We start from the raw sequence: 13285 nt of genomic DNA, 5'->3' as shown, positions 1-13285 counted from the left end.
ACATAAGCTAGAAGTTAAGTGTGATTAGATGAGTCTTTAGGGTTCCAGCATTAGCGGTGTCCTTTGTGTCTGCCATTGTGCAGGGATTCCACAGCTTTCAACAGAGGGCATACTTTCGAAGGGGGTCTATAGACATTTTCTGTACCCTGTCGTTCTCAATCACGTGGGTTCCGTATCTGGTATGCGGGACGAAAAAATAATAAAACGTATCAACCTAGAATACGCGAGAAAATATAGGCGAGGCAAAACAAGAATATGTGACAATCACACATTTTTCGCAAACACCTTCCAGCGGCGTGGACAGATAAAAACGATGTTTTACCGCGCACCAGAAGTGACGACCTTCAAGATGGCTGCGCCCTTGTGGAAAAGGTGTATACAGTCGAGTGTATGAACGGTTTTTTTTTTTTTTTTTTTTTTGTGATGGCATAAACTATGCGAATACTGCTGGACTCGAGTTGTCAGCTTCATTCTCTGGGAACCATCTACAGAGGTCGGTGTCCGAACAGCGTTGAGTCATTACTTTTCTGAAATTCCATAAAACCTTCAAACCTGCTAAAACGATTCATGGGATGCCGACAAGTGATGCAGATTGGAATGCCCCAGCCACGATAATGTTTCTCGTTGTTTTGTTTTGCCATTCCGTTTTGTCACTAAGTCAAGCACCCTTCAAAGACGTTCTGGGGATGCGCTTAATTCGGAGTCCATTTTTAGGTCTGAGAACCATTTCGGCGAATAAAAGGACGTGATCTCTGTGATCGAGGGACTGAAGCTTGTATCGGCGCAGGATGTTGGCAACAACGATTTTCACCACCGACAGCGCAAACTTCTGACCTGAGAATAAAACACGAGAATATATTTAGAAGTGTCTGCTCATGATGCGGAACAGAGTAACGGCCTTACCAATGCAGTTTCGTGGACTTGCCGAGAAAGGGATGTAGGCGAAAGGATGCCTTCCCTTTGAATTCTCGGGAAGAAACCTTTCAGGGCGAAACTCTTCGTGTTTTGGAAATACTTTTGGATCTCGATGCAAAAAGTAGTTCGCAATTTTAATTACTGTTCCCTGGGGAAGAATCGTGCCGCCTTTTGAAAAATAAAAGTGTTTTTGTGATTAGCGCACAGGCTACATTTACTATAAAATGCAATACTATCTTAGAGAACCTGTTGAAATCAAACATCTATAAGATTGACGACTTCTTAACACCCATTTGCATATATGCTGTACTTTTAAATTTTAATGTAAACATTTCGGCAGGACTGCCTGGTTGAGGAAAAACTTAAAAAATTGAATAAAATCACGAACCATATTATACAAAGAGGTCCCGACGTTTCAATGCTGCCGCGTACGCTGGTAAAAAAAAAAAAAAAAAAAAAAAAAAAAGGTGTTCAGGTGCCCCACAAACCAGTATCAACACTTGGGCGCATGATGCCGCGATCGAGAGATCGTCTCTCTAAAGAAAAAGCGCAAGGCGTTGTGCATTCAATTCCATGCGCAGAGTGCTCTGCCATCTACATCGGCGAAACAAGGAACCTCTCGGAAAGAATTCAACAACACAAAAACGATGTGCGCAAACTCGACTGCGAGCGCAACGCTGTTGCGGAGCACTGTGACGAGTCATAAATGTTGAAACGAAGTTCCGCCAGTGGATAGAGCCATGGCTTATTCAAAGAACACCAGGAAATGCCAATATGTCCGCTGGCACATTACCATCATCCTTAATCAATGAACTTATTCGCCCGACAAAGAAGTTAAACAAGAGACCACCACCGTAGAAGAAAACAAAGCTGCTGTCCCATACCTGTAAATAGTCGCTCCTGGAGAAAAACCCGAGCCGGTTTTGAAACGTCGTGACCTCCTCAGTGAATTTGGCTGGGGATTTTATTAAATGTTTTTTACCTTTCATCTTTACAGGCACAGGCAATTTAATTTTTGTATATTTTATATATATAATTCGGAGTGGACCCTAGGAATCTTTTAGGCTTAGCTCGTGCGCCGAACTTGCCTCCTAATGCGCTAACTATTAAGCTAAAAGTTTCCGTTGATAGACTTATTTTGCACCGCTTCCGAGAAAAAACCTCTAAACGTTGAACTTTTTATGATACATTATGCGCATTTCTCACCGCTTCCGCACTCATGACTATTGATTTACTCGTTTATGCTTTTTAAATTAGAGAATATCTTCCTGGGGTCCATTTTTGGAGAATCAGGGAGCAAATAAAGACTTAACTGTCATACCCTTTTAAATATAAATGCCTAACCAAGCTTTTAACAGCTGTATCTCCGTTATCAACAAACTCCTGCACTACGTGTCTATACGACGGGACGTTAAACTCACCGAGTTCAAGAGGTTCTTCACAAAGTCTTGAGTAGAACGGCACGCTAGAGTAAATCCGTTGTGACTCCTAATGATAAAAAGAAGAAACATACACGTACACTTTATGGCATTTATACCGGTTAGCTCGCTGCAGTAGCTCGGTCAACCTGAACGATATGTCACCTTTAGCGCGCATTCCATATAGCGCATCTCTTTCATGTCTTCGTGACTGACGTGCCGCTCTGTGTCGTCCCCGAAGATGGAGTCCAGTTCGTCGTGTATTTTCTGCTGCTCCACAGGACTGAGGCCTATCAGAAATAGCGCCCAGCTTATGGCCATGGCGGTGGTGTCGTGACCCTGAAACCAGATGTTAGGAAACACAAATTTTCTCGATCATGTTTAAACGTGATGATCTCTCGAATTACTGAAAAAAAACCAAAAAAAACAAGATTGGGGTCGTTGGAGAGGAAAAGTTTCAGCGGTTCTGCCGAATTCTTTAAAACAATTTATTGAAACTCAAACAAAACTTACTTGAGCAAACCTCCCATAAATAACGGTACCATCTGCGTCCAAATAAAAAAAAAATGAAAGACGTTTACAATTCCCTGTAATGCCGAATCAAAGCGCAGCTCATGAGGAGAAGAAGGGGAGGGTACGGAGAGGAGAGTGTCCCCCTCCGCCTCCTTCGTACCCTCTCGTAACCTCATCCTCCCCTCCTACTCCTCCCATTATCCTCCTCCCCTTCCTCTCTCCTCCCCCTGGTCAGGTCACTCGTAACCCTCGTGACCTTCACTGTGACGGTCGTGACCGATCGTCGTGACCTTAGTGACGTCACTCGTGACGTCATGTGTGACGTCATTAGGGGAAACGTCCCATAATGCAACGAGCGGTTAAGCCGACGGCGACGCCGCTCAAGCCGGAAACGGAAGCCTAAGAGCTGCGCTCTTAAATACAATCCGCGTACAAAAAAAAAAAAATGAAAAAAGGAAGAAGAAAACACAAACAAAAATAAATTTGCGGCCGCCATTGAAGTCGCTTAGTAGGCTTTGATTTTTACGCACATGACTACTAAAGCTTCATTCACATGGTGTGATTTTACGCGCGATTTCGCATTAACGGTGTTACTCTTGCGGCTAAAAAAGAAAAAAAGAAGCATGATGGATGCTGCATTTCCACGTCGCAGTTGCAAATCGCAAACAAAATCGCATCACTTGAATCGGGCTTTTGAGTCAGACTATTTGAAGATGCTCAAGTGATTTATGTTTGTTGTTGTTGGATGTTGTTATCGAGGTTCAGACGCAGGACATGGGCAAGTGTGGCTAGTTGAGTTTCGCATGAAAATCCTTTTCTGAATCCATGTTGCGATGGATTAAAAAAAAATTATTAGTTTCAAGAAAACGCGCAACATGACAGTAAATAATGTGTTCCATAATTTTGGATGATACACAAGTTAGTGAAATGAAATGGTAGTTAAGTGGTGAGCACCGGTCCTATTTCTTAAAGACAGGAATGACCCTCCTCATTTTCCAATCCTGTGAAACAAGGCCCACAGTGAGGGACTGAGCAAATATCATTGAGAGCAAAGCACTGCAGATATTTTTAGTGTTTCTTAGAACCTTGGAATTAATGTCGTCAATACCTGTCGAGGAGGAAAGTTTTATGGAGTCGATTATGTTAACAATACCAGGGAAAGTAAAAGTAATCGGATCCATCATCGGATACTGAGTGCTGATGGTGGGGGATAGTGTGTCAAGATTTTCATTAGTAAATATGGAACAGAATGCTTCTTTAAGAATGGTGGCGCACTGGCTGTTATCGACACAAGCACTTGACTCATCCATTATGGCTTCTGGGGATTGAGCGCTTGCCAAAATTTTCTGGGGGTTTCGTTGAGCATTGATGGGAGTTGTATACAAAAATAAAGGTTCGCTTGATTTCCCTGATAACATGTATATAGTCATTCTATATCTGATAGTATGTGCCCCATAATCGCGCTAATCCAGACAACCGAGCCCTTCTAAACGCACGTTTCTTCTTATTATTTAGGCTCTTTAGCTTGGCATTGCCCCATGGTGAAGATGAATTACTTTTTATATTTATCGATTAGAAGATATAGCGATATATTTCGTACCTCCTTTCCTTCTAAAGGAGGTATGAAAGGAGGTACGCAAAGCTTGCGGCCAAACCGCAAGCTTTGGCTTGCGGTTTGGCCGTTTCGCGGTATGGTAGCGCGAAGTGGCTCCCGTTCTGAACTGTGGTTTACCCGATGTTTGCTGTCGTTTGTGGCGAATGAAGTGTCATGCCGAATTAGTGTTTAATCACACAGCAAATGCAATGCGAGCCGCACTAGCTGCCCGCTTCATACAGCCTATCCAAAATGCTTTAGTGGCGCCCTCTCGAGCCGTCGACACGGAGTGCGGCAGCCGTGAGCGCTCGCGGAGCTTACTACCCCTCCTCTAGTTTACGGCCACTGAAGCGAGCAAGGACGCCATGAAGGAGGTTATTTTTTGCTTGTTTTTGTAATATTAATTTGCATACAAATTTTAAAATAAAGCGAAATTCGATAAAATAAAAGTTTTATTAACTTACTACGTTCAGGGCGCTAAGGATCGGTGCAAATTAAAAACTAGCAAAAAAAAAAAAAAAGTCCTTGTAGGGCCCCTTTAATATGCCGTGCACCGAAATCCGTTCTGTACCGCTTTTACGTCGATGTCATTCCTTTCTTGAATAGTTCACTCAAAGTGCTTCGAAATATCTTGTGGGTTCCAGCAGCACAAGACTCCTCGTCTCCTCCACATGCCACATCATTTAAGGTTTTGTTGCAAATGTCAACTTTGCCCTCTTGACATTCGCAACCATGATGAAATCAATGTAATGTCAAATATCCACGATTCTACACATTCCACGTCATATGCATGTGCCTACGGTGTGTTCTGCAGCCACAAACGCCTGTCATGCCACCACTACGCACAGTCGTTCAGCTCGACACTAAAGAATTCGATAGTGATGTCTTCTTAATATGACACTTCCGTTCCCCCAAAGGAGTGGCCACAATGTAAGTTGTTAATAATAACAAAACAAAATGCAGGAATTTACTCAGTAAAATGGTGTCTATGTAGCGAAGTATCCATATTAACAAAGTCCACATTAACGAGGCATGACTGTATTTATTATGCGGAAGTCTCACTAGAGGGACAACGACAAGCCTCAGGACTGGATAGTAGACGCCAAAAAACACGGACAAAACGGAGAAAGATATGGACAGGACACGGGCTTAACCTTCAACTGAAGAGTTTATTTTGGAAAAACAATATACAGATACAAACTGACACGTGCTGGCAGAACACTAAGATAAGATCTAAACACACTTTCTCAGAAACCAGTGTAACTGGCTCTGCAGATAGCGAAATTCTTTGTTAGACAATGGCAATGAGGGTGCGCTGACACAAGAGTTGTTATCATGGGGCTTTATCGGTGTTGGTCGCATACCCTGTTTCATGATAACGCCAAATGCGAGGCGCGAGGCCCGGAGGAACCGGCTGTCGTCTGCTATAGCCAGGAGTCGTCTGCTCCGAAACAAACAAACTTGGGATGAACGTTCACCACAGCAACATACCCGTGCGCTGAATAGCGAGCACTTCGGGGAAAGTTCATGAGACAACCATACGCTCAATTTAGCCGCGAATCTGTGACCGATGCTAATGCAGGCAACAGTATACCACGTCTTGAGCGGAAACGGCCGATTACACGGCTGCACGTCGTAGGACCGGGTGCGCTGCTGCGGAGCTGGTCTTGAGACGTCGGAAGAGGCTTAAAAACCGGTCTTGTCTCTCTCGGTCGTACTCGGTTGCATATATGTGAACGGGCCTTAAAACGTCGCAAGAGGCTTAAAAACCGGTCTGGTCTCTCTCGGTCCTACTCGGTCGAATATATGTGAACGGCGCTTGAGTCGGAGTCCATGAAATTATTGCGCTGTGTTTGTTGGGCACGTTTCAACGAAGAGCTGCTCATCGGCGACCACGAAACTTCCGTTGAATGTGAGCGACAGCCTTCATCCTCGACATTCTGTTGTAGATTGTTCTGTGCTGCCCTAATCGGATTATGCATCTATCACGGATTAAATGAGATCGCTGTTTTATTTGTAAGCACTCGGCAAGCATGCTTCTGATAGTAGTCCTGCTTCCGTCTCAATAGACTATTTTACTGTTTACGAACATGAACTGTCGCTTACGTCCCAAGCAACTCCCGGTCGTTCCGTCTTTGCAAGCCTGCCAGTTTTGTCCACGTCACCAGTGCTAGAAAGCATAAATGTCGCAAGAAAAGTAAAGTTGGAGATCTAACTATAGGGCCTTCGGTTGTACAATTTAAAGGGGTTATGAAACAATATCCGGTTGGAATGTTCATGACCTTAAACGCACGGACCGCCACTGGTTCAGAAGCGTCTTGGTGGTGGTGAAATTGCGAGGATTAAAGGGAACTATTTCTTTCAGTCTTGACTTCGCCAAGTTTGATGACGTGCGCGTGAACGTAGCTTTGCCCTTTGGCAAGCTTGTAATTGCACGCACTTGCCCGCATAAGCAGAGACATGGCTGCGGCCAGATGACCTGCTTGCAATCGTCTATAGAGAATTTAGTAGAACCTGGTAGAACCATGACCGAAAAATAAAAAGTTAACCATGCATGTTTCGACTAATTTGCAGTCATTTTTTCGTGCACTCTTCTGGGTTATTACACCCTACTTTATGGGTGTTGGTCATCGCACCTTTTTTTATTTCCCTTTCTGGCGCTGGTACACCCAATTCAGAGGGCGCACTGCGCAGTTATAACACCATAATAAAATGGTATAAAGTGGAATCACACCCTAATTTGAGGGTGTTCGGAATAACGCAGTCCTTTAGGGGTGCTAGGAAAGACACCCTTTTCTTAGGGCGTTTTGCTACACCAACAAGGGTGTTAGTTATAGGACAAGCCATTTACACCCTCAACGGTGTAATGATGTTTAGTGTGTTAGGCCGTCATTTTGTTCCTCGTCTTGACCACACACTTCTGGATATACAGTAAAATCTCGATTACGGAATCTCGCAGGATCGCGGAAAATATTCGAATAATCCGAAATTCGTATGAACGAAAAACAAGTCACATAAGTACATGAAAGCAAAGCGGGGGCTACATGCCCTTTATTGGTCACGCTCCCGGACAAAGAATTCAGTAATGTTCTTTTGAGTCTTCTTTTTTTCAATATCACCCAGGAGACAGTTTTGGAACGTGTAAAAACGTTCCAAAACTCCTTCACCAAATCCTCGCGTTTTCTTTTAGGGTCCTCGTCCACTTTTCTCAAAACTTCCAGCTTCTCTTTGAAGGAGAGCGATTTTCTCTTGCGAGACATGTTAAATCAAGTCGCAACTCACGCTATACTGACGAGGCAGGATGAGGGATATCCTCCCGAAAGTTTGTTGATGAAAATCGCTCGGATTTCTACAGACGTGCGCATGCGCGTGCAAACAAAGGATGCTTGCTCGTTGACGTTCACGTCATCAACGCCGATTCCGAATGTCGTTTCTCGTGTTCGCTCGAGTGACTAAGAGTCGCTAAAACCCGTTTATTACGTGACAATAAAAATAAAGCAGCAACCCTGGAGTAGGTGAATGCGAGTTACTCCAGTAATCCGAATTTGAATCACGTGACAACACAGATAGTGCAGCAACGGTGGACGTGGGCATGTTTTCGAGTTTTGGAACGCAGCCGCAGTTATTATGATTGCGGCGCGTATGTAGAAAAAACGGCAAGAAAAATAACGCAAAAAACGGTGGATACGGTTCTCAGAGCCGAGTGATACCGCCCTAAAAGATTTGTAAACGTTGTCGACCATTGTTCTATGATCCACCGCGGTCCGATGAAGATTCAGACTATACCGAAACGTAACACATCAGTCTTGATGAAAATAATCCCTGGAGAAGGGGAACAAGAGGGACAAAGGACAAACATAAATCTCCAAACACAGCTAGGTGACTGGTGAGCGACCGAAAAAATCCGCCTGGTCCGGGTGTCGAACCCGGGATCTCTCCATTACAGGTAGAGCGCTCTGCCAACTGAGCTAACTAAGGGTTAGACGTCAGTAGAGCAAACGGGTTTTATCAGTTGCCACCAGTCTAACACCAACAAGGGTGGAGCTTGCAAGTTAAGGTTGTAATTATAATGCAATTAAATGCAAAGGTGCAAGCGAGCTGGACAAGAATGATGAAAATAATCAACTGATAAAACCCGTTTGCTCTACTGACGTCTAACCCTTGGTTAGCTCAGTTGGTAGAGCGCTCCACCTGTAATGGAGAGATCCCGGGTTCGATACCCGGACCAGGCGGATTTTTTCGGTCGCTCACCAGTCACCTAGCTGTGTTTGGAGATTTATGTTTGTCCTTTGTCCCTCTTGTTCCCCTTCTCCAGGGATTATTTTCATCATTCTTGTCCAGCTCGCTTGCACCTTTGCATTTAATGGCATTATAATTACATCAGTCTTAAGGGACTTCGGCCGGGAATTTTGAAAAGTTCGTATCATTCCGAAATTCGGATGAACCGTGATCGTATCATCGAGATTCTACTGTAGTTTTATGTTTAATTCTCAGGTCAGAAGTTTGTGATGTCAGAGGAGAGACTCGTCATGCATTGCCAACGTTCTGCGGCGATACAAGCTCCAATCCCTCGACCATAGAGTCTTCTTGGCCGCCGAAATGGTTCCCAGGCCTAAAAGTTGCCTCCGAATTAAGTTCATTCCCGCGACGTCTTTGGAGAGTACTTGAATGGACGCCGTGAAGGACAACATACGCACAAAAAAGTATGACCGTGGCTAAGGCTTTTTAGCTGTATCATTTGTCGATGTTCCGTGAACTGTATATGGCAGGTTTTGCAAATCAATGGAATTGCAGCGAAGTAAAACTTTATAGCTCTTTCTGACATGGAGCATCGCGAAACCTTGTACGGGAGTGAGACAAACTTCGCGAAACTAAAAATATACAAATAGCTCATTCAGTCAAAAAATAAAAACCAAAGTAAGCCAAATTTCAGTATCAGATACGGCTTGTTCATATAGTATCGTGTTTGGACACCCCTTTAGCCGGCACGGGAAATAGCATCGACCTTGCTGACGCAGCCTTGACTTCGCGCTATATTAGTGATACAGTGCCGATACAGCGCCGCATGGTGCTACGTTCCGTTCAAGTCATCGCTGCATCAACGCTGTCCCGAGTGCTGAGTGCCCTTTCCAATATAATACCATGCTGTCATGATTGATCAACAGTTGCAACAAATCATGCCTCCTTCCAGTTTCGCTCGTTGCTTGAGTCGATCGCGTTTCCAAGAAGATATATGACGTGCGAGAAGCCACGTGAGGCCAGAACGATCGTTTCACGTGGCCCAGTGCCAGGAAGGACGAAGTGTTTCCTTGATAAGCTCGTTCCGTTCGGCGTCTTCGTCGATTCCCGTCTCTGCCTCGTTGCAGGTTTTCGGGGCACTCCGAGCGGCTAAGTCGAGATTTAATCGCTGTTGTATATTGCTAAATCGCAGTTTTTGCCTGTGCCTTTTGTGCGAGAATCGACCGAATGAGACAAAACCAAAGAAAGTCGACAAGCATCCTTCGCATAGGAAACAGCTGAAGCGAAACGCGAGTGTTTAATTATTCGCCTCCTTAGCCATGGAGGCATGCTGCATGCTCGGTTTATAAGCATAAACCCTTCTTAAATTCATGAACAAATCTTGAAACACCCTCAGCAAAAAAGAAAAAACGTTGGGAGCAATTTATTATTACTTCGTAGCAATAGAGTGGGATGCATTAGCCGATAACAATGCCAAATAACGAATGATGAAACAAGGAGCGTGACCATAAGAAGCCGCATCCTTCCTTTTTGTAAGATGTCATTATATAACATGGATTTTTAGAATCACTTACGCAATTTTTGCCCACGCTAGCGCTTACTTTAGCGCTTGCTGCGCCAGAGATTTAGAATACAGTTTCTCCGCAGCGGCGCAAAATCCTGAGCGCGCGCTTGCAACAACGCCCCCAAGGTACAGTAGCAACTCGTTTTTCTAACACCAAATCCTGTACTTAAAAAAAAAAAGTTTTCTTTTAGAGTTATTACAATAAACGCAAGAGGTTCAGGTGGCGCTAGTGTGCTATTTAATTTTGAAGCAGACAGCAAAAAGTTTAAAAATAACTTAGGTAATACATTCCTATGGGGAAACGCAAATGCGTTTTCTCTTCGCGCTCGATCATAAGAGCAAATTTTGCTTAGTCTTGTGACAAAATAAAAAGTTTCGAACTTTTAACAATCGGATGTGCAAAAATATGTGTTAGATTGTTTTTCTTTAGAATTCATGGCGTTGAACACTGCGCTAAAATAGCCCAATGCACATGCATACTACGTGTTGACGTTGCGGACTGCTGTTATAGGGCACGTATTTACGCATATAGTCAATGCTATGAAGCACACAGAGTAAATCATCTTGAAAAAACATCGAAAGGATGCTAATATATGCCAAATCAAACAATCAAAACAGACAACAAGAACAAAGCATGGAGTCATGGAACGAAGAACACGGACTGGATTAGTAACAAACTGCGCATTAGTAACAAACTGCGTTTCCGTCACCTGAATGCTACTGCAGCTTGAATAAACCCTACACAATTTTGAATTGTTCTTTTAGTGCGCAGCTCTTAGGCGCCCGTTTGCGGGTTGAGCGGTGTCGGCGTAACCGCGCGTTGCCTTATGGGTAGGGTTCGGCGTTTTCGGTTTAAACCGATAAAAACCGATAGAAGTACGCCAAATCCATTTTCGGAAATTCGGTTTTAACCGAAAAAGGTCAGTTTTTAGGCTCGGCATTTTCGATTGAAACCGATAAAAATACGTCGCATTCAATTTCTAAAATTCCGTTTTAACCGGAAAAGCTCACTTTGACCTTGTAGTCGTACCGCAGAGCTGTGGCGAAAAAATGGAACGACAGTGTCTATCGAAATGTGCCCGAATTGATGGGATACACGGATGCCATCACGACGTTTTGGTTTGAATGTGCCACATCATCGATCCGAACGTGAAGTCTGAAATGCCCCCTGACTCCCCATATACAAGCGTGTTTTTTAACTCGTTGTAAAGAAGACTGACTTGATTCAAGCTCTGCATGTTATATTGTGCTTCAAGTACGTCGCACCGTGTATCTTTTGGTGGTCACATTGGTTGATGGGCCAATTTTGGCTCAGGCAGCTCTTCATATCCTCAGCCTGCCAGTGTACAGTGTTAGCGTTGTGAGGACATTCTCGAAGGTCAGGGTTATATTAACAGGGAAGAAAGAGTGCGGATCAACGAGGAGAACCTGGGAATGTACATGCGTGTGTACTATAATAAGGTCACGTAATCATGACGTACAGACGGTAAAGTTCCATTTTTTTGGGGAAATAGGCTTTATATCTGACTTGTCTGTACTTCTGTTTTCTTTTTTCTTCTACAGTTGCACACATTTGCCAAATAAAGTGTCCATTTCTTTTTCAATGTATCTGTGCCTTTATTCTTTGAATGATCAAAAATATCAGAGCTACAAGAATCATCTGATCCGGTGACCGTTGGTGTTTATTGTATATACACTGGAAAACGCCGATAAAATTTTGTGGGCATAAATATACGCCGAAAACAACCGAAAATTGAATTTTAAAATAAACACCGAAAAAAGTACGCCGAATTTTGAAAAAAATAGAAACCGAAAACGCGGAACCCTACTTATGGGACGTGTGACGTCACAGGTGACGTCACAACGGTTACCTTCGTGAGGGTAACCCTCATGGGGGTTACTTTTACGAGGGTAACCCTCATGGGGGTAACCCTCACGAGGGTTCTCCTCACAAGGGCAACCCTCAGGGGGTTACCCTCGTGAGGATAACCCTCACCCCTGTAAGGGTAACATACCCCCGTGAGGGTAACCCTCATGTGGGTAGCCCTCACGAGGATTACCCTCACCCCCGTGAGGGTAACATACCCCTATGAGGGCTACCCTACCGAGGGTTATGCTACCCTCTGGGGGTTACCCTCACCGGGTTACGTTACCCTCAAGGGGGTATCCCTCACGAGGGTAACCCTCAAGGGGGTTACCCTCGTGGGGGTAACCCCCGTGAGGGTCACAAGGGTAACGTCAAAACGCCACCGTCGTGACGCCATTATGGAAAACACGTGACGTGTGACGTCACACGTGACGTCCACGCGTCTAACATTGCCAATATTCCCGGTAAATTTAGCGGGGAAGGAGGCGCATATATCCTTCCCTCCGTACCCTCCCCTCCTCCTTCCCAAGAGCTGCGTTCCAGTTCGTCGTTACAGAGAAATGTAAACGTCTTTCATGTTTTTTCGCTTGAATTGATAGCTTGTATTGACATATCACGCTGAACAACATAGACCAGGGCCTCAATTTTCGCTAATTTGAACATCGCGCAGTAATACAAAAAAACATTAACTAAATAAATTACATTTTTATAATCTGAATAAAGCTACATAGTACCCCTTACGAGTAAAGAAACTACGCTGATTTCTATTATTCCCTGGCGAAGAGAAAATTATCAGGTATGTTTTCCTATAGGAATGCACACGAAGACTTGAAGACCTGTTGTCTGCTTCAATTTGCAACCGGAAGTCCCGTAGACACTAGCGCAAGCTGAGCCTCTAGCGTTTATGGTAATAACTCTATGGCTTTTCTGGTTTAATTTTTCCGGTCGTGTCCGCTTGCGTCGCTTCGGCGGGAGATGTCTCGTGTACTGACCGTCGCACACCGTACCTTGGCCAAGAAACGTTCGCGCATCGGAAGGAGCAAGTTGCCCGCGATCGTTGCCCACCTTGGGACTTTGTCGGGTCTTCCAAACCGTTTGTGGCGTGCATCCCCCGGAGGACTGCAATGTCGTCTTGTACTGGAAATCGTAGTCGCGAGGATGCCGTCGACGTCGCT

General features: G+C 44.4%; 1 protein-coding gene across 1 annotated transcript; it reads right to left on the bottom strand.

Moving 5' to 3' along the window:
• Positions 1–658: 658 nt before the first annotated feature.
• On the bottom strand, positions 659–7700 carry LOC120836740 (cytochrome P450 4c3-like). Its single transcript, XM_040205777.1, has 5 exons — positions 7608–7700; positions 2499–2672; positions 2337–2403; positions 904–1083; positions 659–834 (listed from the first exon to the last, which is right to left on the bottom strand). The coding sequence occupies exons 1-5, from the start codon at positions 7698–7700 to the stop codon at positions 659–661; spliced, it is 690 nt and encodes a 229-aa protein (XP_040061711.1).
• Between the last annotated feature and the right edge of the window lie 5585 nt (positions 7701–13285).

Source organism: Ixodes scapularis, unplaced genomic scaffold, assembly GCF_016920785.2.
Source record: "Ixodes scapularis isolate PalLabHiFi unplaced genomic scaffold, ASM1692078v2 PGA_scaffold3__209_contigs__length_174095766, whole genome shotgun sequence".
Taxonomy (NCBI): Eukaryota; Metazoa; Arthropoda; class Arachnida; order Ixodida; family Ixodidae; genus Ixodes; species Ixodes scapularis.
This window is presented reverse-complemented; position numbering and strand designations above follow the sequence as displayed.